This window comes from Osmia lignaria, chromosome 8 (genome assembly GCF_051020975.1).
Source record: "Osmia lignaria lignaria isolate PbOS001 chromosome 8, iyOsmLign1, whole genome shotgun sequence".
NCBI classification, from domain to species: Eukaryota; Metazoa; Arthropoda; class Insecta; order Hymenoptera; family Megachilidae; genus Osmia; species Osmia lignaria.
In genome coordinates this window covers 14218839-14244765 of record NC_135039.1, presented here as the reverse complement: position 1 = coordinate 14244765, position 25927 = coordinate 14218839, and the positions used below count along the sequence as shown (strand labels likewise).

The 25927-nt window shown below is 39.8% G+C and overlaps 2 protein-coding genes and 1 long non-coding RNA gene across 5 annotated transcripts in view; 1 reads left to right on the top strand and 2 right to left on the bottom strand.

The window, feature by feature from the left end:
* dnc (phosphodiesterase dunce) overlaps positions 1-25927 on the top strand; it is a 194457-nt gene that overhangs the window by 19610 nt on the left and 148920 nt on the right. The window contains exons 1-2 of one of the 3 annotated variants that reach the window (XM_034329024.2): positions 7801-8158; positions 15227-15454. The exons of 1 other annotated variant lie outside the window; for it this stretch is intronic. In XM_034329024.2, coding sequence (XP_034184915.1) covers positions 15372-15454 — 83 coding nt within the window. In that variant the 5' untranslated portion in view covers positions 7801-8158; positions 15227-15371. Of the gene's footprint in view, positions 1-7800; positions 8159-15226; positions 15455-25927 lie in introns of those variants that run through there. One more of the 3 variants, XM_076689542.1, reaches the window with a different exon arrangement.
* LOC143305521 (uncharacterized) lies at positions 16623-17557 on the bottom strand. Its single transcript, XR_013062534.1, has 3 exons — positions 17402-17557; positions 16817-16983; positions 16623-16743 (listed from the first exon to the last, which is right to left on the bottom strand). It is a non-coding gene; the product is annotated as an uncharacterized LOC143305521 (long non-coding RNA).
* Positions 17581-23936, bottom strand: LOC117606505 (uncharacterized). The gene is made up of 8 exons (XM_076689569.1): positions 23770-23936; positions 23653-23697; positions 22629-23555; positions 21107-22551; positions 20964-21035; positions 18725-20848; positions 17687-18650; positions 17581-17609 (listed from the first exon to the last, which is right to left on the bottom strand). Exons 3-8 carry the CDS (start codon positions 23509-23511, stop codon positions 17581-17583), a joined length of 5517 nt encoding a protein of 1838 aa, XP_076545684.1. The 5' UTR covers positions 23512-23555; positions 23653-23697; positions 23770-23936.

The following is a 25927-nucleotide window of genomic DNA, read 5'->3' as shown; positions in this document are numbered from 1 at the left end:
TGGAAGCCCTCCGCTTTTCCGGATGCTACGTTACTGTGCCACGGCGACGCCACACACAGAATCGTTCCGTCAGTCGGGTCTCGGCCGCCGTCAACGTCAATACGACGGCGCACGGGCTCATCGTCTCGGCTCGGAAGCACCGAGCCTCCTCGCGGTACAGAATCCATTGTTTTCCACCCAGATCCTAACCTACACCCTTGAATCAAGCCCTTCTATAAATTCTATCGTTATAAATCAGTATTGACCTCTCATCGCTCAACGTCCTATCGGCCCGGTCTTTGGATCAGGCGTTAGGTACCCACAGCACCTAGGTGCCTTCAGTGTTTGTGCAGACGTTCAAAGGTGATTTCCGATCAGAGTGGCTTTTTTAGGGCAGAATTTTAAAGTGAAAGACTTTGTGCATTGGCTTTTGAAGGAAAATGGGGTAAAGGGCTGTTGGTATACACCGGTAATACTGTCAGGGATGCATACACAGCGAAGGTTTCTGCTTCGATAAAGTCGGCTTCTGATCAGAAGTGTTCTTTATAGCTTCTTTTTGAGTTGCACTGTGATTTGGACTCTGAAAAATGATAAACTTTGATATTTCTCTGGTATATAGTTTTTGTTGCTGAGATTTTTGAGGTCCTAGGTGGATCCTATTGATGCTACTCATTTTGGATATCAATATCCAGGTTATGAATAGTGATTCCATAGAGTAGTTTGTGGTTCATGCTTTTTGAAAGATTCTGATTTTGATTTTATGTATTTTTGAGTAGTTTTTTTAGATATGACTGCAGGGTCTTACGAATCAGGTGGCTCATGTACACGTGGTGCAGGTTTAATTAATTCTCTGGGTGTACAGTGGTGTTTGGTATTAATTGTAGGGATTATTAGACAAATCCTTCATCCCTCTTCACTGTTTATTATCGCGAAGTGCAAATTTCAGGGTAATTGTCGAAGGGCACCAAACAAAATTTAGTTCTGGAGCTGATATTAATTAGAAACTGATGTCTAAACAGAAAAGCATGAAAGGCCTGTAGGAATGTATCATAAAAACAAATTAATGGTATAAGATTAATGATTCTGTTGTACCGGCTTCAAGATTGGATCTTATCAATCAATTATCATACCTGTTCTAGGCATGAAGTCAATCAAAAGATAATAGTCTTCATTTACTGAGTAACCCAGTCAAGTTTGAACATAGTTTTTCTTTTCAGCAAAAAGATTCCAAAGCTCATTAAATCCCAGTCTATTAAATCTTCGAATTCCAAAATTGGCACTCTGTTATCTAACTAGAAATAACAACGACTTTTCAGACGTAGCCCAGTGTAGACACTCAAACTTTCTTTGTTTTCTAAAAGAAAAATTAAAGAAAGTCCACATATTTGTAACCAAAATCATCGCCAGGTGATAATCTACGTCGCCCAAGTCTTCAAATCCTCAGAATCCACTCCAGTCACGCGAGAATCCTTCATTCGCACAACCAACTCAGCCGCCGTCCGGTCCGATCTCTGTTTTCCTTCCTCCAAGTGCACAGTCGCAAGTGTCGTGGTTCAGTGTTGATTTTTGTGAGCAGATCAGGGATGCAGTGGGCAGGGCCACGTCCTGTGGGACTACGCTCTCTCGATTCCTGGTGAATCGCGAAGTGACCGGAAGCGCAACGGGCCCTTAGCACCCCAGTAAGCCGGCTTAATATAAGACCGTTCGTTATTTCCGGTGACGGGGGTGGTTGCGTGTCCTGATACATGCTACCTGTTGTTTACCACCCCACGGAAAGGAAGTTTTCCATGCAAACGTGCCGATGCGTGACACAACAGCCTCTCCCTTCTGTCCAGCCTCGAGGGTGAACCGGATCTTGGCAGTGATTCCGCTTTCACGGGGCTGTTTTCAGTGATTGGAGGGGTGTTTTACAGGGGTTGAATGTTTGGGTCGAACCGTTGGTCGACGGCTGAACGTGCCAGGACGAGGTTGTGTAATACTTGTTGATGAGGAACGGTGAATAAGATGGATTAGATATCAGAGGGTGCTTTAAAAAGGATTTAGCTGTTTAAGGGATTATTTTGGCCACTTGTTACTCGTTATCTGATAAATCGCGCTCGTTATAATTAATTAGACATAAACATCTATTTAATTTTTGTAAAGCAGCTATTGTTAATTCTTTGATACTGAGAATATTATTTTGTATTATACATAATGAATTATCGATCTGATTGCACAACATCGTCAAAGCGCTCCTTGAAGGTAAACAGGAAGCTGTCGGGGAATCAATTAAAAGAATCTCACGGTGCCGTGGCATCCGTTCAGCCGGACAAAAACGAAGAGAGCGGCACAAAGGTAGAAACACGACAATGACACTCCTTTCCGGCTGTCCTGACAAAGATCAGAGGCGGAAAAAGAAGCTATTTCTTCGTTTCTGAATCGAAGACAATCACTAGTCCCACTCAAACCGTGCCACGCATCGAGCAATTTAAGAATGTTAGAAATAAAGTGAGAGACAGAGAGATGAGTTTTTAATTGCTTTGTTTTATGCTCTACTGTTGCTGAAGAGATACTTCACAGGCTGTTGAAACTCTTTGTTCGTATCTTTTTCAAAATTTATTACTCTTCTTTTTTATTCAGGTATTATGTGTTTTTGAAAAGATGAAGAGGGACAGAGATGACTCTTGGGAGGTAATAATTTAATTTTCTCTATGGAGGAATGTATAAGTAATATTAATTCATGTTCCTTTGTAATGGTATTATAAATTCGCAGAATTTATATTTTAATATTCTTTACTGTTTCGTATTTCAACAAATATTTCACAGAATTTTCTCATTTATTAAAAAAAAATGTCATTTGCACTGCTTTGGATTTTCCAGTTTTGACTTTGTTTTTATTTAAAAAGGAAAAAACAAGGAAAGTCATTCTCAGAACTTTCTTTTCACTCCTTCCTTTGAAGATGAATTTCGTAAGTTTTGCGAACGGGAGTAAAGGAAATTTTGAATAGGAAGTTCAACGGAACCGTTCAGTTTCCGGTTCACTTTTTCATCGACGTACACGGACCTTCCTTCGTCTGGCTATAAAGGAGATTTATCGGTTCGATTTCAATTTTTTCGATTTTCATTCTCCATTTGTCAAACGTTTTTTTTTCTTTGGAAAAGGAAACAAGATATATTTTCCGAAAATAAACGAGAATTCAGTGAAAGTAGTATTTGATAAAATATGAACTCATTTGACACTATATTTTTCAAAATAAATTGTGAGAAGACTGAAATGATTTGAAATTTATCGATTCACAGGAAAAAAGCACAATAAATAGAGTTCAATGTTCTGAAAGGGAAGAGTGTTTTAAACCCAGTCATTACAGTTGAGTGGCTGCATTATTAGACGCGGTTAGTGTCATCAATTACGAGGGGTTCGATGATTACGTCCAGGGGCAGTCATCGATTGTCAGCCAAGACCCCTTGGCATGTGTCAATTAATTGCAGTGGATGGTTAATAACCGTTTGCAAAATAAAATTATCGATCGTTCCAAAGGCTCAATGAACTTCATTCTCTTATCATTTATCTAAAAAGGCATAAAATTAAAAATTTTGAAATATAAGTAGAAAATCACAATTTAGAATCTAGATCAAACAAGATCTAAATTCAGAAAACGTTAAATGTACCATTTTTAATTGAGGAATAATTTTCAAAGGGACAGTGTAATATTTGTATAATGAGAATAATATAAAACACAAAATTAAATTAAATTTGTGACTCTCTCCATGGTCCGTCGTCCCAGGGAGAATATTTCATTAGTGCCATGAAATGAGAATATAAAATTTTTTATTTCGTTCAATGAGTATCATTTACTTTTATTAATACACTATACGCTGGTATGAAATTTTTAATTTAAAAACATTGCTTTTCATGAAAAATTGTACGAGGAGAACGAAATGAATGTCTTTAGGAAACGTACGTTTCTCGTTCAATTTAACCAACAACACTTACTGTGTATCCTCTAGCTTAACTGCGAGTGGCTCTTTCATCACGAACCGAGCAGCAACCGAGGCTTAATTAAGCAACCTCTGAATAGGAATCGCCCTTTTATCAGCCTCTTTCATCCGGAGGAACATAACACAACGAGAAACAGACAGCAACAACAACAATTATGAATTTGCTCGAGGGTAGGCAAGCAGCTGACGCGAATTAAACATTTTCACGAGTAGATTTCAACTAATTGTCCCTTTACAGTGGAATTTAAAAGCATTTGTTTCAAACTTCCTTTCATTACTTAATTAATTCTTTTTTTACATAAAATTCTGTAAAATTCATTTTTGAGATTGATTAGAATCAAAGTAAAGAATATTAAAGTAGGATGATAAAACACCCTCTTTAATGGAATTACAAAAAATTTAATCCTAAGAAGCTTCCATGGATGTTTCCGGAGTCAATTTTTCTTCCACTTAATATCGTCGAGACTGGCAAGTGTTAACGGAGTGAAGAATATTAAATTAGGGCTGATAAGACACCCTACTTGTGGAAAAATTTATAAGGATTCGCGGAAGTTTCTTTTTATCACCTGACGACGATATCCCTTGGAATTTTTTCTCGCAAAATAAAATTTTATTCCATTCAATATTTAAAAAAATTTTTAAAGTTATCTTCCGGGCTAATCACGTTCACGCTAATCACTGCTTGAAAGGAGGAGGATAGAGAAATCGATCCCTGTGTGCCAGTCGACCGGGCGACAGCTTTCGTTTAAAGAGAAATTAATCAGCAACCGGCTTGTCTATGGGATTATTGACTTCGAAAGGGGGCGAAGAAAGTGTCAGCTAATGACGTAACCTAATTTTCTGTTTATTCGATACGCGGAAGCCGTTAATCGGATTGGCCAGAAAATGGAATGTCCTGTAAACCACCGCCGCTACTATTACTTCCGATGGAACGTGAAAGAGAAAAATCAGAGACTCGGGCAAGATGCTGGTTTATTTACTTTTATCCGTTTTCACGCTTTGCGAATCGCGTAACCACTCAACGGGGCGAACATCAGAAAATCGAAATTGCTTTTTACCTTGTCAGAAAATATCTTTGTAAAATGAAATTTTTAATTCTAATATTTTATCCGCGGCTGTTTTATTGAGATTAATGCCTTGAGAATTAAAATTAAAATTTGCTGTTTGCAGAGTTCTTAGTTTGCCAATTTGTTAAATGAAAAATTGTCAAATATCAAATTGAAAGTTTACGAAATATTAGCTTCGAGAAGTGGAAACGATTCGGGCACTTTCATTCATTTCACTTTTTTCAATTTTTTACATCGCAATAAAAATTGAAGAACTTCGACGGTAGAAGGAAAAATCACGACCTGTCTCGATCCAGACAGTTTCTCGAGCAATTTCCCGGTTAATGGTTAATAAAAATCAGCGTAGATTGCGAGAAAATTAAAAATTCCAACCTCGTACCGCTTGATTGCCTCGGCTTCTCGTTTCTTAATGGGTTTATGTCATTTTTCTTGATTATTTCATTCCACCGCTTGAGCCTTCGATAAAAATTGGAAAAGAGAATCTTCGTACTTAAAAAAGAAAATTATTTAATTTTGTAAAACGATCGACAATTTTTCCATTAAATTCTCCTTGAAATTTAAAATTACGGTAACTGAATATTGGATGAAGATTATAAATAAAATAGTGACAAATGGAGATTGCTATTGAAAGGGGAAGAAATAAATTGTCCAGCTGGAAATGTCATCGAACGATTACCCTCGTGACATTTTCTCGTCACAGCACTCGATTCTTTTCGATATTGCAGCCTTAAATAATTTAGTTTCGCTGGAAAGCAATGGAGAAAGTGAATAGAAAAAAATTTCTACCCATACGTCTTGATACACACCCATGAATCCTGAGTAATAATTAAATAAATTAATCTTGGGTATATGAGCAAGAATTAAAATAGAATAGAAAAATAAAAATGGTTGTAGTGATCTAATACAAAAAAGGTAACAAAATCAGCTGATAGAATTAGAACTCATCTCTCTTTCTGTCTTTTTCTCTCTCCATTTTTTGTACACCATCTGACAAGATGAATCTTGCAGAGAGCCAATGCTTTCGTGTCGTTAACGACGAAGACCTCACGTCCTATCACCGACGACAATCAATTTTGTGTTCCGCTCCACGTGAGAAAGGGACGCGGGAAGATTCATCCTCATCAACGTCTACTACTCTTTCTACGCACGTTTTCTACGCAACCCAGTGCCAAACTACACTTATTGAGCTCTTTTACGTACCCTCCATACGAAACCAGAACCCAAAAGGACCTCCATACAGAGTGACCAGCAACTTTGCCCCAGTCTATCCAACTTATCGAAGGATCGAGGCAAGTTCTTAGACATAACCAACTATCTAGACAAAGAATTGATCCCCGGAGGAGCAGTCCAGCTGAAGTCATCCCGAATTAAAGAAGAAAAAGCGGTCAGGTAACAAGTCGAGGGGTTTAATTAGTCTGGACAGAGAAGAGAAGAGCGATTAACGAAAGCCCAGTCCAAAGAGGAATCTTGGGAATCGATACCATCGAAGCATATGACCGTTAATTGCTTCAACTAACTGCAGCTGCACTATTTTCACCTACAACGCGAGTTCCAGTCGCTGAAAGAGAGATAATTGGAGGTGCGAGTGGTGTGCAGGTGTATTCGTTCGTGAGATCAGTGTTTAGTGCCGGATCGACAGCCATTCTTGTTGATCTTTGATGGTGATGAAAGTAAAGCTCTATGGGAGCTAGGGGATCATAAATTGTGATGTGCTGTCGAAAATAGTACCTTGTTAATCATAGGTTTAGTGTGCACTTGGTATTCTGGTTCATGTGTGATGGGCTGTTAGTACTTGCTTCTTACAATTAGTGATCAAACTGGAAGAGTACTTGGTGTTTTTGTGTCAAAATAATTTTCAACTGAGACCTAGAACCACTTCTGGAAGTGTCAAGGACTGAGAACTATTGTTACCTGTAGAGAAGTAAAGTTTACATCTTCATTCCAATCTCTTTTGTACGTGTTTAGAAGAAGGGCCTATAACTTCATCTTCATCTCAGCTGTAGGAGACTACTTTAAGAACCTTTCACTGTACTCTAGTTTGGAAACCATTTTGATAATGGACGTAGATATTGAACACTCAACAGTCACATCTATGGGTGAATAAAGTGGCACAAAATATAAAACATAAGAAAAGGGATCTTAATTATAATAAACCTTCATATGCAAGGATCTAGCAGACCTAGAAAATGTTCTATCTAAGTCTAAAAGGTACACGCTGTCAATGGTAGAGCTAAATATCTAATATAAGATCTGAAGAATCAGTCAGAAACTCAACAGAAGACCTAAAGGACCCAACAAGTTTTGGATCCATAACCATAGAAGGTACAGAATATAAAGGACCTGAGAGCCTAGGGGATCCAAAGTGCTCCACTCAGGTCCATAAAGTACACACTGTTACTAGGAGAGCCAGAGGTGTAAAAGGCTCCAAATTTCTTGTGGCGCATCCCACAGAGGATAACTAATTTTGAGAAATCATCACCAAGTGACTAGAAGACCTGAAGGACCCAAGAAATCTTGAACCCCTTTCATAGAAGTCACAGTATCTCAAAAATCCCCCATACTTGGACCAGGTCTAGCCCTAGGGTTAAGATAGGGCAATGTAGCCCGCGACTGAAAGCTAGAAATCGCTGGAAATCGGTCGTGCTGGTCCATAGAGGTCCTGGAGAGCCTGGTGCTGCCGGCCCTGGATGTTTCGACGCTAAGTGGCGCTAGGGTGCCGAGGTGGGGGGCGCGTGGTCTTGCTGCCTGCCGTGCGCCAGTGGCGGCGGGGGTGGGGGTGGTGCGGCTGTCTCGGGGGCCACCCCCGAGGCCAAGAAGGGCTCCACCGGCCACAAATACCAGCAGCAACAGCAACCAAGTCAACAGCAGCAACAGCAGCAGCAATTATCGCAACAGAAGCAACAAGAAAAGGAGCAGCAGCAACAGAGAAAGATACCTGTGGTGCAGACGAAGGAACTGGCACCTCTGAGTAACCTTGACGAAGATCTAGACGATCTCGAGGACGAAAAAGAGCCTGAACATAGGATCGAAGAAGAGGAGTTCTCGAAAGAGGGCAACACACAGCATCGCTTGAGCCCCAGGCTGCACGATATTGAGGAAGAGGACGATGAGGACGGTCGAAACACGAAGGAAAGGTTAGTGATGTCTTCTTCAAGTTAAATTCTGTGCTCTGAGCGATTTTTATTTTTAAGGGTACACTGTTTTATTGTTATAGTATAAGGAAAATTGCACAGAGCACAGCTGGGTAAAATGTCCGATGAAGGTTATCCAATAAGGGACCGAATTAATTTATGTACGAAGAGTTATAATTAACTTTGTCATTTCAATTCAAAGTACTAATCAGATTTACTGGTCCTGGCTTCGGGTATTGCAATTTAAATTTGAATCGTAACGCCAAGTAATTCCTCGGTTTTAACAGATTAAGATTTCTTTCCAGCAACTTGTAAGAAAGATAAGGTAACTGTAATTGGTGAAACTTTCGTCGGGTATTAAGAAAGAAACCTACTCGTTCCCTGCAAAACTTTGAGGCATTTATTGCTGCAATCGCTGCGTTTAGGTGGATGGACTTCCTCTTTTAGGTTATGTGTGCATTGGAACACATTTCCTCTCCGAAACTTCATTGCTCCCTTCCTTATTTCTTTCTAATTCCATAAAGGTAGCAATTTTTTCTTAAACATTTCTATCAAAATGGGTGATTCTTTATTGAAATAAAAAAAGACTGTTTGACTTGGTTTGGCATAATCTAGTAGAGCCTGCAGTTTTTGAAACGCCCTATACGATGAATAGAGCCATGGTATAATCCGCCAAATGGTAATCACATTGCGGTTCCTTTTCATTGACCTTCTCGCCCAACTCTCAGCCTTTGATCATGCTCAGAGGCATACGTGCACATACATGTGTACAGGCATGTGTGACATGTGTGGGAGTCCAAGAGGAAATGGCTTCTACATATTGCTTGCTTAGCCCTGATTATAGCGTTCCTCGTACGGTTCGTATCGATTTGACGTAAACGATGATCCGGTATCGGTTTTGCGTTAATGGTTATCGGCAACGGATATCCCCTGGAATGTATTGGATTACAAACATCTTGAATACAAAGCTAACAACGAAAGGGAAGGTTTTATTGGACGTTTTCTTAGAAATGTAATGAACTGATATCAGGCACAATATCTGTTGAAGATCTTGAGACGAGTCCAATTCACATACATGCCATTATAGGTTATCCATAGAAAGGTGAACACCATTTAGGAATCTCTAATAAGTCCCATTCACATATCCACTAATCGAAAAACCAAGTACCTGACAATGGTCACCATGACAGAACAAACTAGTTCATGGTCGTTGTTCGGAGTTATCCATGGGTAACGAGTTTTCGTAAGCGAAAAATATTCGATTGAGAGGCTTTTCATGCGTTCACGCGGTCATTTGTTCGCGCAACGTGATCATAACAATGGTACACGTGGCGGAACAGTGGCGCCCTTTCGCCTGGCTAGCTCTTTTGTTTGGATCAAACGAAACGGAGGATTTCAACGCAATAAAACCACGCTATTCTGTTTAACTACCGGGCGACGAGAAACGCAAACCCATTATTTTCCGTGAAACTTACGCCGCGTCCGCGCCAATCTTTAATTACGAGACAATGTGCGATGAAAGATCAACAGTCTCTTCAGTTTTCACTTTTTTATTTAGATTTTCAGCATTCAACAGATAATTTTTACGCGATAATTTTCTCCCGTTTTGTTTTATGAAGGAATTTTTTTGTTTAAATTTTGTTCTTACCAAGATTTTTTAATCGCAACATCCAACCAGCGGCACATATACTTCCTTTATTTCCTCTTTGCACCAGTTCATATGCCATTTGTTTTCATCTCCTTTTTTTCTCTGTAAAATTGCTTTGTTAAAAGAAATAAAATAGCACGTAGTGCGCTTGTAACCTGCATCCTTTTTACTGGGAAATTCCTTTTGATACGTTGGAATTTACCCCTTTGAACATTATTATTAAATTCCATTGTGCGTGCTTTCGTAAATTCTTAAAAACTCATTACTTTTGCTGGTAACATATTTTTCATTAAACAATTGGGTTGAAGAAAAACTGATTAGCACGTGAAAAATAGTCGAATCTCCTCAAATAATGTTTAAAATAATTTTTGACATTTTGATAATTTAATTATAATTATTATACATAATGAAATTTAATTATTTCTGCTAGTTAATGTATTCACTACACCAAATTATTTTATTATTCATTACGTTTACACCTCTTTATTACACTAAGGGATGCTCTAATTTGGAAAAGGTACTAATTGATATAAAAATATTATTTTTTTTATATTTATAGCCACTTAAATATATTTTAAATGTATTTCGTGTCTAAATTCCGAAACACTAATCGAACAATTGTTCAAATTCGACTCCATTCAACACCACCCTAACGTTACCTTATCAGTCCATCTGTTTCTTACCTTTGAAGGAAAATTACTTCTCAAAGGAACATATAAATAACCGAATACCTTAATAATACCTGATCGGAAACAATTCTGTCTCCTGATGAAAATAAACCCTGGACGTACAGAATTAGCCCGGTGAAAGGGGGCATCGGCGAGCTTTTGATCGCCATTCCGTATAAATAAAATGACGCTTATTATTACCCAGCTTTCAATCATGGTTACAAACGCGGAGGTTCGGCTAATTTTGAAACGGAACGCGTATAATTAGCACGTCTGGATGGGTCGTTCATCGAAATGGCGAACACGAAATTCTCCTCGCTATGAGGCTTAAAGTGACTATTTCCTTCGTCGTTGCAACACGTGCCTCTGTGGGTGCACCCACACATACACGAATTCTTGCAAAATTCCGCGTTGAATTATTTGGCGACAGTTTAATGAAGATTCGTGAACGACTCTTTTAAGCCAATTCGCTTAAACAGCCAAGATGACAAGTATTGAAGTTTTAAATCATTGTTGGAAGATTTTGAAGAGATAGGATAGGTTATAGGTTAGGTTAAGTTAGGAATTCAAGGATTTTTCATTCTAAATCTTATTTTCTAAGTTTGAGCCACTGTCTGCCATCACAATTGACCCTAATCCATCAATCTTCATGTTATATTCCTTGAATTTAAAAAGTTTGTTGAAATTGACAGAAATGACTGGCACGTTCTCAGTATTTCATCTGCGTATTCCTGATACTCAGAATCCAAGGTATCATTTCCATCCCGTTTCACTGATCCACGTCACAGGCCGACGTTTAATGCAGAATTGAATACGGAGAGGCAGAGGCATTTAGGTCACATTCAACTAGCTGGAAATCCACGCAACTCGCTGCGATATTAGCTTAGCGTCAATCTAATAAACCCCTAGGTTCCGACCTAACTCAGACGATACCAGTCGCCTACAGACGCATCGAGTTTTCTCGTCTTTGTCTCGCTAAGCGTCGCGGAGCAACCTGTTGATGTTGCTTCGCCGTTGAGCTTGCGTCAGAAACACCCACGACAAAGATCGATTGCCTGAGATAAGGACATACGCTTCCGCGATGGGCATGATTCCTTTATCCTGCAGGATTTCAGCCTGAGAAACTCATTGGCGTAATAGATGATCACCTGATTACGTTGGGTTATGAAACAGATAATAGGTTATGTTTGGAGATCTGTACTTGATTTTGGGTAAAGTATAAAATAAGACAATGATTATACTTTTTAGATATTTCTTAGGTGATAATGGTGTTGCGTGCCTACAAACAAATGTTCTTTTCCTATAATTATAGTTGCTATACAGCGATTAATGGTTGAGTTCCACTCCTCTCCCAATTCTCAGAGGAATCTAACCTCAATATCAGGCTAATTATCAAACCGAGTACGTTTCGCACGCTCGTAGACTCGTTGTTCGCGTTTACTTCGATGTTATCTGATCTCTCACTAACAATGACATCCTCAGTTCGGAGAAGATGGAACGTGTCAGGTGCAACTGCACGATAATGGCGTCGAAAAGCGAGGCAGCATTGAATCCGGCAGCGTGTTAGTTTCGCTAATGGATACGACCGCGTTTACTATCGAAACCGGAATGGTTTCCAAATTACCAGCCCTCATTTCTTAATGGAGAATCCACGAATGTTAATGAAAATTAGTTTTTCCAATTTTCCTTTTCTTCTACTTTGATTCTAAGGTGAAAGGGACAAAAGGGTTTGTTCGTTCATTCGTGTAACAACTTCGTAAGAAAATTGTTGTCGTCTTTATAATCAGTTAATTTTCAATTTGTCTCTGATGCAGCAATTTGCTGTATTCATTTTCTGCTCAACAAACAGGCTGAACAAACAACGTTTCGTGTGCTTCAACAAACTGAGAGGGCATTGTACTCCCAGGTTATTTTATGAACGCGTGGCACAGTGTTTATTTAAAGCCTCGGACGAAATTGCAATTAAAAATAACGCCGGTGTTCCGAGGCTGACGAAATTAAGTTACACGCGAATTAACCACTCCAGCCGCAGAATCGAGTCGGTGAATTAAACGAAAAGAATCGCGAACTGCGTTGCTTTTGTTTTCATATTGTCGGATTGCTCATTTCAGCACACGAGTTACAAGTTATCGTGAAAATAGAGAGGAATTTCCATTTGTATTTTGAAGAGAGGAAATAAAAGAACTATTTTTCCGTGGAAAAGGATAAGAACAATAAAATTTGCATTTTATTTGATCTGAAAAATAGAGACAGATGAATTGGCCTGAAGTTTATTTCTTCAATAAACTGAAAGAGATGTTTTGAGTTTCAATATTATCACGAAAGTTTGGAATTTAATTTCGACAGAAGCGAAGAGTTATAAAACTCCTTGGATGCGCCATTTTATATGGCGCTGCTTTCTAGAGCAGCACAGTAACACAAGTTTATGCGATAATAAAATTGAAACAGTAAAAGCGAAATACTGGTATATAGATTTCTAAACGATTCTCTAGAATGAATTGTAATTCCGTTTCAGAATAGAGTACAAGGGTAGATTTGTAGAAAAAGAAATAAACTTTGAGGTTAGCTTTTAGTTCAGTGGCGCGCCATTCAGATCCCTCTTCATGAGAATTTTCCCAAAATACCCAATAAGCTCTGTTCAAGTCACCATTGACTCTCCCAAACGTACTAGAAACTGAAATTCCAATCCTCTCGAACAATGCAGCTTTAAAACTTGTCAAAAGTGCATCCGCTTCCACTTGGTTACATTTCCTCGTGGTTTGCTACAGCTTCACCAGCTCACAGTGTTTTACACTCTTTTGGCTCTTCTGGTTAACCATTGTTCTAAATTCGCTGCGATGGGAAACATTCTACAATCACGGTTTATCTTCATTGACGTTGTTTTTCTTGCTTCCCAGCTATCGAGAAACTTCTATTGACGTCGAGTTTGGAAAAAGACCACGTTTATTCGGGATCGTGGCTGCCCTTTCATTTTCGAGGCCTGCTCGATACACGCCAACGTTGATTTCGCAAACTCCACGTCATTTCCATTCGCTATTCAATTAGAGCATCCGTTCGTCTGGTTAGAAAAAGCACGGTGAACTTGACGTTGGGATTGATTCGAATATATGACGCTGATTGATGTCGTGTTTTCCTTTCTCCCTTTTTTAGTCCACGAATAGCACGTTTGCATCGTTATTTTAACTTTAGTTTGTCCTGGTCAGCTTTGATTTTGAGGTTAGGTTGATATTTTAATCGATTTACATGTAAATATATTTAATTTTGAGGTTAGCTTGATGTTATATTGAATTTTGAGGTTAAGCCGATCCTCTGAGTCATGTACCCTTTTTCAGGACCATTTAGTTATAACCTCAATCACACTCTTGACTGTTGACATTAATGAAATCATAATCTTAAACCATTCCAAAGTCACTTCGATCGTCGTTGAAGAACAAATTACACAGATTCGTCTGATTCGAACGAATCAAGACTTCTTGGACGTCTGCCAGGACTTTTCTGTCGCTCATTAGGCTTCCATTCTGCATTGTGTGCAACAGACGTTGAAGAGAGAAGGGGTCAGGAACGTAATGGAAATATTTACCCCCGACAGCACTGGCAGCGCATGTTTATTCAGAACATATGAAACGCTTGCACGGTGAATTCGATTTCAGGCTCGAGCTAAACCATGTTATGCATTAACGTGGTAAATGCCGCCATACGGCTTTATGGTGTTTATTTCATGGACCAGTGCTTTTGCTTCGAATGTTCTGGCGTTTATTAGCCACATCAAGATGGAGCTTTTACTGCTGAATGCTTCAAACATAAATCGGATCAGATGACTTTCATTCATTTCTATTAACACCATTATTAACTTCATAAATTCTATTAATTTTTGCCATTTTCTAAAAGTCAATGGTTCAAGTAACTTCAAATTTTAAATAGGTGATGCGAAAGCAAGGAGATGGACTGATTTACAATTCCTTGATACTTAGAAACTTTTCATCGCGACTCGTTCACAGAGAGCCTTTGGGTAACCTGTTTAAAAGCGATCGAAAGGCGTAACAGTTTTCCATGGGGTTCATGAATATTTCATGGAATCGTAGGGCCTATCGATGCGTCCTCGAGCACGATCCTTTAATCAACGAGGACCTCGGCTGCATTAACACCGAGAATCGATTTAGCTACTGCTACAAATTGCATTTGCAGTAGCTCTTGCTACCCTTTATTTTCTTTCTTCCAACGATTGTCACGTTCCTTTGCACTTGGTAACTCTCTTTGAATACAGAATTTGTTATATATGTTTTTATAAGAGACTAACTGTATGAACCAAAATTTATATAGTGGGTCATCCATGACTTCTACTGTGTCCATAGTGCCAAGTGACCTTATTGAAAAATTGCTACTTGCTGCTCTCAACATATCACAATCTTCCTCCTCTTTGAACCTTTAATTAAACTGAACCTGTATCGCGGGCCATTCATAACCTCCCACTACGTCTATCTCGTCGGGTTACTTCAATGAAATGTTATACCGTTCGCACATAAGATACGTCCAGCCTTATACCCCTTCTTCGTGGCCTCGAGCCCCCATTCACGAGACAACCTTCCTCAATATCCTACGTACATACTTTGAATACCCTGAATCGATACGCACTATCCAAAAGGGGAAGTCCCGGCCAATGATGCACAGTGGTGTCTCGGACGACGAAACGAGAGGTAGACACGCGGTAGCCAGAAGGCCAGACTTAAAATTGGCCGGCGTTCGGTAATCTTGCAGACCGTACCAGAAGAAATCGCCGACCCCAAGTGGCGGTGGTAGCAGCAGAACCGGCTGGCGATCGCGAAGGAGCATCACCACCGCGGGTGCACCGGCTCATCAACACCACGTGATCGCCAGTGCAGCTGCAACTGCACAGGCCAGGATGCAGGCGGAACAGGGGAGCATCGGGGAATTAAGGGGTTATCATAACCTGAGGTCCAGGAGACACACTTTGGCCAACGTTCGGTAAGTTTCATTTTTTTTTTTCTTCATATTTTTTTTCATTTTGAGAATGTCTTAACTTGGATATCTCGTTTTGGACCGTTTCTGTACTGTTTTCTGGTGAAACCAATTTTTTTTTCTTTTATTGAGGCGCAGTATTTTTTTTAAATGGCAGTCATGTTGTAAATCACAAGCTATGTGTCTATGACCCTGATGAATCATTTGAGAAAACAAAATGGACGATCTCCGTTTGGACTGGGGGTCACTTAAGTTTGGCGACAAATTGTAATCGTTCCGTGCCAAATGTCGTGGGTGTCTGATTTATGAAGTAATGAAATCTCGTTAGTAACGGAAGCATTGAAATTTCGGCAAGGCTCCTTTCAACATTTGCAGTTCTATTAATAAGCAAATTGGTGAAGCCACCTCAACGGAACAACGTTTGAGAATACGCGTTTGACTAATGAAAGTGTTTTCGATAGTGCACTTCACGGAAGAATATTCATGGATTCGTTAAGTGAAATAAATAAATATCTTTCAATATGTAAAACTGTGGTTTATAAAATTGTAGGTTTTGATTATGAAGTTAAATAACTTCCATTTATCTCCATTAGGCTACTTTAAACTTGCAAACATAACCTAAAATTCAATACAAATCTAATAAAAACTTATTAAGTATTTCCCTTAAACTTAACAAGAAGTTTAATTCGATTTTGGTTCAAACAGAATGAAAACCTAATTATGACTAAAGTTAGTAGACCTAACCGAGGTTTAACTTACTTTTAATGAAACCCTAACCTATTCTCAGCCAAGAAGCAATTCTGTTCTAACTGCAATTAATTTAAACATAGGTGGATATATTTAATTGAAAAATATGATATTAATTTAAATAAGTTCTTTGAATCGCATCAGAACATAACCTATATCTCATTCAACCCGATTGAAATTCAATTGTCTTAATTTAAACACAATAGATGCCTATACTCAGCTTCGTTTAAATTTAAACCACATTCATCGTGAAGCTAATTTGAAACTAATTATGATGTAACACGAACAAAGCCATCGCAAGAAGGTGAACCTCCAATTATATAATTTCTCATTTAATTATAGCTAAGTTAATAAAATTAAAGTCAGTATAATTACACATAATAGCAGTTGTTCTTTATTATCAATTTACAATCTACATAAACGATTACATGGAACAATGCACTGGGCACTTGTGTTTCTTCTTCAGATGGAGGGTAAGCCAAAGTCGAAATTTAATTTCTGAATGATAGTCAATTCTATTATGTGACAGCCAGATGAGAAGAACCATCCTGCACAATGGTTCCATGCTATTGATTTTAAAAGAGTACCATTCAGAAGGCCATATTATTGGAAATTACATACCGTTCTCTTTGTTGCGACCATGTTTGATTCCATCATCGGGTTCAGTCGCTCAGAAGCCATTGCTGGACGAGTTACTCCTACTTTCTTCATTCATCTTCTGAATACGTTCAAGGAATATGCTCCTTCAGAATAAACTCTGATCCTCTGAAACCTTCACTGAAACGATTCTAAAATGTTGCATATTAGGTTATGTTAAAACCTAACCTCAAACATTTTCAGACAGAAGAAGTATTAGTCAAGGTTCAGAAAGGAAAGTCTGACAGTTTCCATAATAAAATAACTTCAAACAGATCTTTTTGAATGTTCCTCTCTATATAAGAAGCTTTTCAAACGCAAGGTTACAAAAGTCGCAATACATTTTTACTATCTGGTGCATAAATTTTCGAAAAGTCGAATGACGTACATAAAAGTACTCCATCATAAGGACAGGAGTATAAACTTTCGAAGAAATGTATCATCTGACAAAGTCTAAAGAGAAATACTATTTCTTCCTTCAAGTACACAAAAGCCATCTTTCATGCGATACACTTATCTACACGACGTAAAGGGAACAAAGGCTTCGACATAAAAAACTGCTAAACATACCCCAGCGGAGAGGAATTCTCAAGTGTGACACATTAGCCTCCATCCATCCTTGAAGAATCAAATAACCAGATCAGTCAGGATCACCACAGGCACAGTGCATTCTATTGAACTCTCCAGACTCTCCAGTTTCTATCTCGCAACTGCAGACGCAGTGCATCAAGGATTCTTTGTCTGTCGTCTCAGTGGCAGGCATAATTTCTTGCACCTCCTTCTCAGGATCCATTGTATCCTTCCTCAAGGGCTTGTCAAGCTTGGAACTGACCTTGGAGCTAGCCTTGGAGGTACTCTTGGAACTAGTCTTGGAGCTATCCTTGGAGCTAGCCTTGGAAATTTTCGCCGAGCAGCATTGATCGACCTTCTTCTTCAGCCTATGGAATGGTATGCCCCTTGGGGTAGTAGAGGCAACGGCACAGACCTCTTTGTCACTAGTGAGTTTCTTCACCTCCTTCTTGGAGGATTTCACGGATTCCTGGGACTTCAAGGCCTCCTGGGACTTCAAGGTCTCCTGGAGCTTCAAGGCCTCCTGGAGCTTCAAGGCCTCCTGAAGCTTCAAGGCCTCCTGAAGCTTCCTTATTTTACAATCAGGACAGATAGTCTCATTTTGCATCCCCTGATTTGTATATGGGGTGACAGTCTTCCTCGTCGTCGGCGGAGGAGGCTGGGCGCAACTCACCGTTGAGTCCTGCCTTTGAGTCGACTGCCTTTGAGTCGACTGTCTTTGAGTCGACTGCCTTTGAGTCCTTGGATCAATGGATATACTTGAAGGAACGTCCTTGCCACATACGCAACAGTTGCACTTCGCCAGTTCAGGCTGTTTAGGTTTTTTGCTATAGTGGAAGGATTTAAGCTCCCGCTCCTGGTCAGACTTGGGTGTTCCATTCAGATGGGCGACCTCAGCCTTCAGGGACTGCAGAATCTCTGAGATACGGAGACTCGGAGGTTTACTATCAACATATGTAGCTTTAACTTGGAGGAAACTTGATTTTTCTGTTTGGGTACTCGCGGCAGTGGTTATTGTTAGGGATGGTTCTGTTATGGGTGTCAACCTGCGGGTTAGTTGGTCCAGGATCTCCAGTTCTGGGTCCACTGACTTCGTGATGGTTATAATCCTTGGTTGCTGAGAAGGTCTTGTGAATTTGTTCGTTGGTGTTTGTGTTCCTGTCTCGGACACTGTCTGTGTGACCACTTCGATGGACTCCATGGTTGCACTGAATTCTGTCTGGGTGATTTCGATTTTGGTTTCTGGTTCCTACGAAACAATATTAAAATTGTAGAAAAGTTGATGTGTTGCTGATTTTGTAAATAGGTATTGAAGTAAATTACAGTTTGCTGCTCAGCAATTGTAGGGAGGACAGCAACAAAGGGCATTACAAGCGGCACTTCTGGAGTTGGAATTTTTGGAGCTGGAGCTTCCGGTGTTTCCAGCGCAAAGAAACAGCTGCAAAGCTTAGTCGGGTCCTCTGGAACTGGAACTTTTGATGCTTTTGGTGCAGGTTCTTCGAGTATGGAGAAACAATCACAAGGTGCCTCTTTTTGAACTGGAACCTTTGATACTTTAGGTTCATTGAAACAGACACAGGGAAATGTTTGGGCCTCTTCTTTATCTGGAACTTTTGGTACTTCTGGTTCAGAGGAACAAACACAAGGAAGTAATTGCTCCTCTTCTTTATCTTTTAGTACTTCTGGTTCAGTGAAACAGATACAAGGAAGTAATTCCACCTCTTTATCTTTTGGTACTTCTGGTTCAATGAAACAGACACAAGGAAACGAAACCACTTCTTCTAGAGCTGGAACTTCTGGTACCTTTGGTACTTCCAATACCTCTGGTACTGATACTTTTTTAATACATATTTCTTCCTTACATACTTCCACAGGTATTTCCATCTCATCTGATACAGGTACTTCTATCACTTCTTCTGATTCCTTTTCTTCAGCTGGTACTTCTTCCGTACATGGTCTCTTACATATTTCTATTGTACATATTTCTAACTCTTCTAATACAGGTACTTCTATCACTTCTTCTGATTCCTTTTCTTCAGCTGGTATTTCTTCCTTACATGGTCCCTCACATATTTCTTCTATACATATTTCTAACTCTTCTGATACAGGTACTTCTGTCACTTCTTCTTCTGCTTCTTTTTCTTCAGCTGGTTCTTCTCCCACTTCTTCTGGCAACATTTCTACTTTCTCTTCTTCTGGCAACATTTCTACTTCCTCTTCTTCTGGCAACATTTCTACTTTCTCTTCTTCTGGCAACATTTCTACTTTCTCTTCTTCTGGTATTTCCTCTATCTTCTCTTTATCTACGATTTCTTCTACTTCTATTATTTCTTCTATTGGTACTTCCTCTACTTTTTCTTCAGGCACTGGGGTTTCTTCAGCTTCGATTCCTACTTCTTCTTCTGGAATCACTGCTACTACTAGTACTGTTGTTTCCTCTGCTTCCTCTGTGGGTACTTCAGCTTCTTCCTCGCCTTCTTCTTTAGGTTCTGATACTTCTTCTTCTTCTGGGAGCATTTCCATTTCTACTTCTTCCTCCTTTGGCACTTCGTCTGGAAGTAATTCCACTGTAACGTCTTCTTTGCGTATTTCTTCTTCTTCCTTTTCTGGAAGTAATTCCACCCCAATGTCTTCTTCTTTTGGCTCTTCCATTACTTCAAGCATGTCCACCTCAACCGTTTCTTCGTCTGGTGCTTTCTTCTCTTCCACCTCTGGAAGTAAATCATCTTCAATTTCTTTCTTCTGTGCTGTAACCATTTCATCTTCCTCTGGCAGTATTCGTGATTCAGTTTCTTCTTCCCTCGACACTAGTGCTTCATCTTCCTTCTTTTCCATAGGAACTTCAGCCTCAACTACTTCTTCTTTTTCTTTTATCGTTATTGTATCTACGTCTTCTTCTTTTTCTTCTTGTGATACCTCTTGTTTTACTTCCACGGGTGTTATAGTATCTTCCTTATCAGCTGATGGTACAGTGTCAGTTTTAACAGCTTCTACAGGTACTTTTTCCACTTCTTCAGGACTGATTTCTACAGCAATAGGTACTCCCTCCTTCATAAGTGGAGGTATCTCTTCCTCAGATGGTGTCTCTTCCTTAATAGATACTACTTGCGGTATCGAAACTTTACTAGGTTCTTTGCTCACCTCTTGCACCACTGATACCGTTGGTGTTACTGTTTTCTCCTTTTCAGGTGGTGCCTCTACTTCAGCTACCTTCTGTGCTGTTATCGGTTCTTCGATGTCTTGAATTTCTTCCTTGATTATTGACTGGGTTACTTCCTCAACTACTAGTTCTTCAATTACTTCAGCTTCCTCTATTTTTGGCTCGATCTGTCCCTCTTCTTCTACTTGTACTCCAATTTCTGTAGGAGACACCTGTTCTAGAACGCTTAGTTCTTCGATCTCCTCTTTTCTTCGTCGAGGGTCATCGATCACGTCTCTCATTGTTATCTGGAAGAGACCGAAAAATTGATGCTTTAGATAATGAGTTTGAAGAAATGACTATACAGAACATGAAGATAAAATTCCATTTAAACAAGAAACAATTGTAGCTATTTATACTTACTCCAGTGTACCTTGCTATCATCTCAGCTACCTCATCAGCATCCTTCTTGACAACCAGGCAATCGGGACAAGTCTAAACATAATGTGGAGAAATTAATCTTCAGTTCACTGTTCATCATTATTTAGTTCAACTTTAATACATACCGCTATTGTTTCACGTACTGCATCCACATTACCCTGCCACGTTTGCAGTTCATCACGCGGGACCAGGATGTTGTCATCTCCAACTGCATCCTGATACAATGTATAATCTTCTACTTCAGCTTCAGTAGTCATTCCTTCTACAATTTCTTCTTCAGGCATAGGGGCTTCAATAAAAGCTTCCTGTACAGCATCAATCTCTGTCTCTTCTAGGGTAGTGACTGGGGTTTCTTTTTCATCATCAATTTTTCTGTCACTTTTAATGGTAATCTCATCAACCGAAATAAGCTCTTCTTCCCCCACTTCATATACTAGTTCCACAGCTTCCTTACGATCTTCTGTATGTTTGATCGTCTTCCTCATCGCACTTGGAACTCCGCCAACTGTTACTTCAGATATTTCATCTGCTTCCTCTAACTTCTTCAGCAACATCTCTGCTGTCATGCGTCCTTCCTTCAAAGCTTTCATTTCTTCTTCAGTTAGTCCACTCTCTGTGAATACCTGGTCGTTGCAAATGAAGTCTGGAGCGCAGAGTTCCACAGCTTCCTTACTATCTTCTGTATGTTTGATCGTCTTGCTCATTGCACTTGAAATTCCGCCAACTGTTACTTCAGATATTTCATCTGCTTCCTCAAACTTCTTCAGCAACATCTCTGCTGTCACGCGTCCTTCCTTCAAAGCTTTCAGTTCTTCTTCAGTTAGTCCAGTCTCTGTGAATACCTGGTCGTTGCAAATGAAGTCTGGAGCGCAGACATAGTCATCGTCAGTGAATAGTTCCGAAAGCGATCCATAACTAGCCAGGTAATTTTTAGCTGCTTCCAGCTTTTGTTTCTCTTCTACAGTCAAATCGTCGTATTGAACGCTTGTAGTGAGATCTGCAAAGTCTGGTTTGGCCAGGGCATCCTTCTCTGACACTTCTGCCTTGGATAGAACCCCTTTCTCTTCCACTGTCGCTACACTATACTTGCTTCCCACCTTCTGATCCGACCGAAGCACTTCAGAAGATGTCTTTTGTTCAACGACATCAGCGAAGTCATCATCTCTACCTATCAGGGCCTCTATCTTTCCTATACTCATGTACTTCTCCAGCTCATTCCTGCAATTTGCCATTCTTGTTCTTAGCTTCTCCAATATGTCCTCCAGCTGAACGATTCGATCAGCCATCTGTTGATTGGCAGCCGTCTTTACATCCAACTGTTCTTGAAGAGTGCTCATTCTGCTGGCCGCGTCGCCTTGCAGTTTCGACCATAGCTCATCAGCTTGCTGGAGGGTCCTCATGTAGGCCTCTTCTCGACGCTCCAGGTCGGCGATCTGCCTTTTCATACACAGCTCGGTCTCTGCCAGCTGCTGGAGCTCCTCCAGGCACTCGATGTCCGTTGACTTGATGGACGCGCTGCTGGGCACTTTGTCCAGCCATTTTTTCTTGCATTCTATCACGCCACACTCGCCTGCGGTAATCATAGTAGAGATGTTGAGGGCACAGTTCAGAAATCTGGTAATAATGTTAAGGAATTATAGGACTCACCAGACTCGCAGGCACCATCGTCCTTCATCTTAGCGGCAGCAGCCTCCCGTAGCTTCTGAGCCTCGATCTTCAATTTCTCTATGTTCTCTTTAATCTGTTCTTGAGCCTTCCTAGCTTCATCCAGCTTCTTATTTTTCTCCTCCAACGCAGCCGCCTTCTCAGCCCAAAGAGTCCTAGCCTCTTCCGCCCTCTTCTGCGCCTGCTTCCTCTCGGCCTCAACCTCCCTGACTCTGCAGTCGAAATGGCGACTAGGCGTGCTCGGACAGTACACTTCTCCGGATGCAGGGCCTTGGAACGACTTCTCTAACACTTGTTTAATGCTAGGTACACATGCCCCCTGGCTCATCCGCCATATGTTCCACACCATCACCGCGGGCATAGAGCACTCCAGGATATTCAGACGGTGCTTCAGGTCACCCTGTTGTTTCTCCAGCTCTTCGTTCTTCATTTCTCGTTTGCCGATCAGCTCCCGGAATCGACGCTGGCACTGTCGATGCAATCTAGCCGCTCTAGGCTTCTGGCCATTCTGGAACATGTCCTTGCTCAGTTGATCCAATGAGGTTTTCTTTCCATTCAGAGGAAGTTCTTGAGACTTTTTCAATTCTTCCTGACTCTTGGATGTTTCTTCCAAGATGGATGTTTCCTCTTGTTGACTCTGGATACTTGGGTCTCTAGGTAGATCATCTGGAGGTGGCATTACCACTGATGCCGAAGGTGATCCATTTTGTAGAATTGTAGTAACGAGGGACTCTATCTTTGACATCTTGGGCGAACTCTTCGAGGCACTCGTGGTACTCGACTTTGAATCCTCGGGTATCCCTGGAATTTCGTAGTCTGATTCTTGGGGTGCAGAGGTTTCCTCTGGGTCCTCTGTGTCCGCCATAGTGTCCTTCAGTGTAACGATGGGAAATTATATAATACAGTTACCTGGATCAACGAAATGAAGGTTGTTATTAAAATTTTTTAGTTATTTTTGTTAATACTCAGAAATTATAACAATTATGGTTTAGAAAGACATTGTCACCTGTACGAACGATGTTTGAAATATTTTTCGTGCACGTGCATTATTCTACGAAAAGGAAAAAGTGAGATAACCTTTCCGTGTCAGGGGATGGAGGTCTGTTTAGTTAATTCGAGTTACATATTCGTAAAAGAAGCGATTCTGATGTTGGACCCGATCCAATTTGGGCTGTTGCTTACGCTTTAGTTCACCATCACTCTAGTTTTGGCAGGTTCGTCGGAAAAGCACGATTGAATTCTGTCTACTCTGTCAATTTTGTAATTCGATTTGAACGTAGCCGCTGTCGTGTCGAGATACGACCAACTTCGAGGTGTATCGATCGGGCACATCCATTGGTTTCTTCTTCGAAATGGTGACTCGAGGCAGGATTCGATAAACATAATTAATTAATTAATTAGTGACTCAAAAATTGGTGACTTTGAAATTACATTACCTTAGATTTCGAAATACTTATATTTGATAAACTTAATTGTTGTATTGTTCCTTTCATTATCAATGAACAAATTCAGTGCAGAGATATTGCATTTTTTAATATTTTTTGATATATTTTTTTGGTGGCATTATTTTTGTATCATCCTGTATAATCATTGTTCAGTATCCCTGTTGTGTTCCTTATCGCTGAACGATCGAAGCTGACATCCAGTGGTTGCAACTTTTCTGCCCATAAATCATGCCCCTCAGCATAGTAATTTGACGTGTTCCATTCAGGCGATGGCGTAAAGGGTATGGAGGAGATTTAATAGGGGGAAAAGTTGCGTTAGATTGATGTATTGATCATCGTTCCAGGTAAATACGCGACGTTTTAATTGGTTTCCCAGCCATTCATCTCGGTTCTGCCTTATTATTTATTTCGTTATCATTATAATCAACGTTATATTTTACACAATGAATTTATAAAAACATCGATACTAATATTAACACTTTTCCGGCATACAATTTCTAGTCTGCGCCGTTGAATTTTTTATAACAAATAACAACTTTAAAATAGTAGTGGCTGAAAATAGGAACAAAAGCACGAGCATCAGTCAGGTACAGAGTTAAATATCAATTTTTTCCAGTTCGGTTTACCGCAGAGGAGCAACGTTAAAGGATAAACCGGCCTAAGCCCGGAAAAACCCTGTTTTATGTCGGGCCAGCCTGAAAAGGGGGTTGACCTCGCTCACCCTCCACTTTCTCTGCCGCCCTTCTTTCTGCACCTCTCGCAAAATCAATAGTATCGGTGTACCGCGTTTATCCCACGTTACGGACCAGCCGAACGTCGACAGCTTAGCACGAAATAGCTGCAGGCGATCCTCGCTTTCCTCGAAACTTTCGACTTAACAGTAATTTTCGGCCATTGTGCGCGAGAAAAGCGGATCGATGGGAACTTTACACGACCATTCGTGCAACTTGCGTGGTTATTTCTATCATCATATATGGCACAGAAATTGATTAGACTACAATCTTAGGAATTTGATTTATAAGTGTTTCAGTTAGTAATTTTGAATTCTAGCCTAGAGACTTTGCCACATGACAAAGAAAATGAAATCTGACAACGGTTTATTTAATTAATTAATTATCTTCCCCTTGTTACTTGTGTCGAAGTTCAACCAAAAGTAGGGTACAAAAAGGAGGAAACAAGTTAACCGGACCAAAATATAATTATCCGTATAACTGAGTTCGTGGAAGACTGGTCCTTTCATCGAATCAACTTATTTAATTACTAATTTGAAACTTGCCTTCAATTAACGTGATATCAAAGTTACCGTAGAGTTAAAGGTGAACCTAAGTGAAATTACTGGATTTCTATTTTTAGAATAAATACCAAAGTTACAGAAAATCCAACTTTCTGCTTTCAGTTTTGTTTATTGCAAGTAATACTCGATTCTCATTAAATGTTGAGCACCTTGCCTGGTGTACACATTCAATTTATCGATATTTCGCTTCTATTAAGAAGCTTTTGCGAGCTTTTTGCCGATTTCAGACTTGGCACAAAGAACGTTATTATTGCCTGGTAATTGAAGGGGACACAGTGGCTCTCGGTCTTTGATGTCCTTGTGAATTGCTTTTGATCAATAATTAGGAGTGACATAATATTAAGAAAAAAAAATTATAATTGGAACATTATTATTGTGTGACTGTTACATCAAAGTTAAATTAAATTTATTATATTCAAAGAAGTGCAAGAAGTGATTGAAAATCGATTAGAGGTTTAATTGTTCAATGGAGAGCAATAAATTTTTGTACGCAAATTTATAGGTGGTTGACTCCTTTAATTGCATTTAACTGGAACAATGTT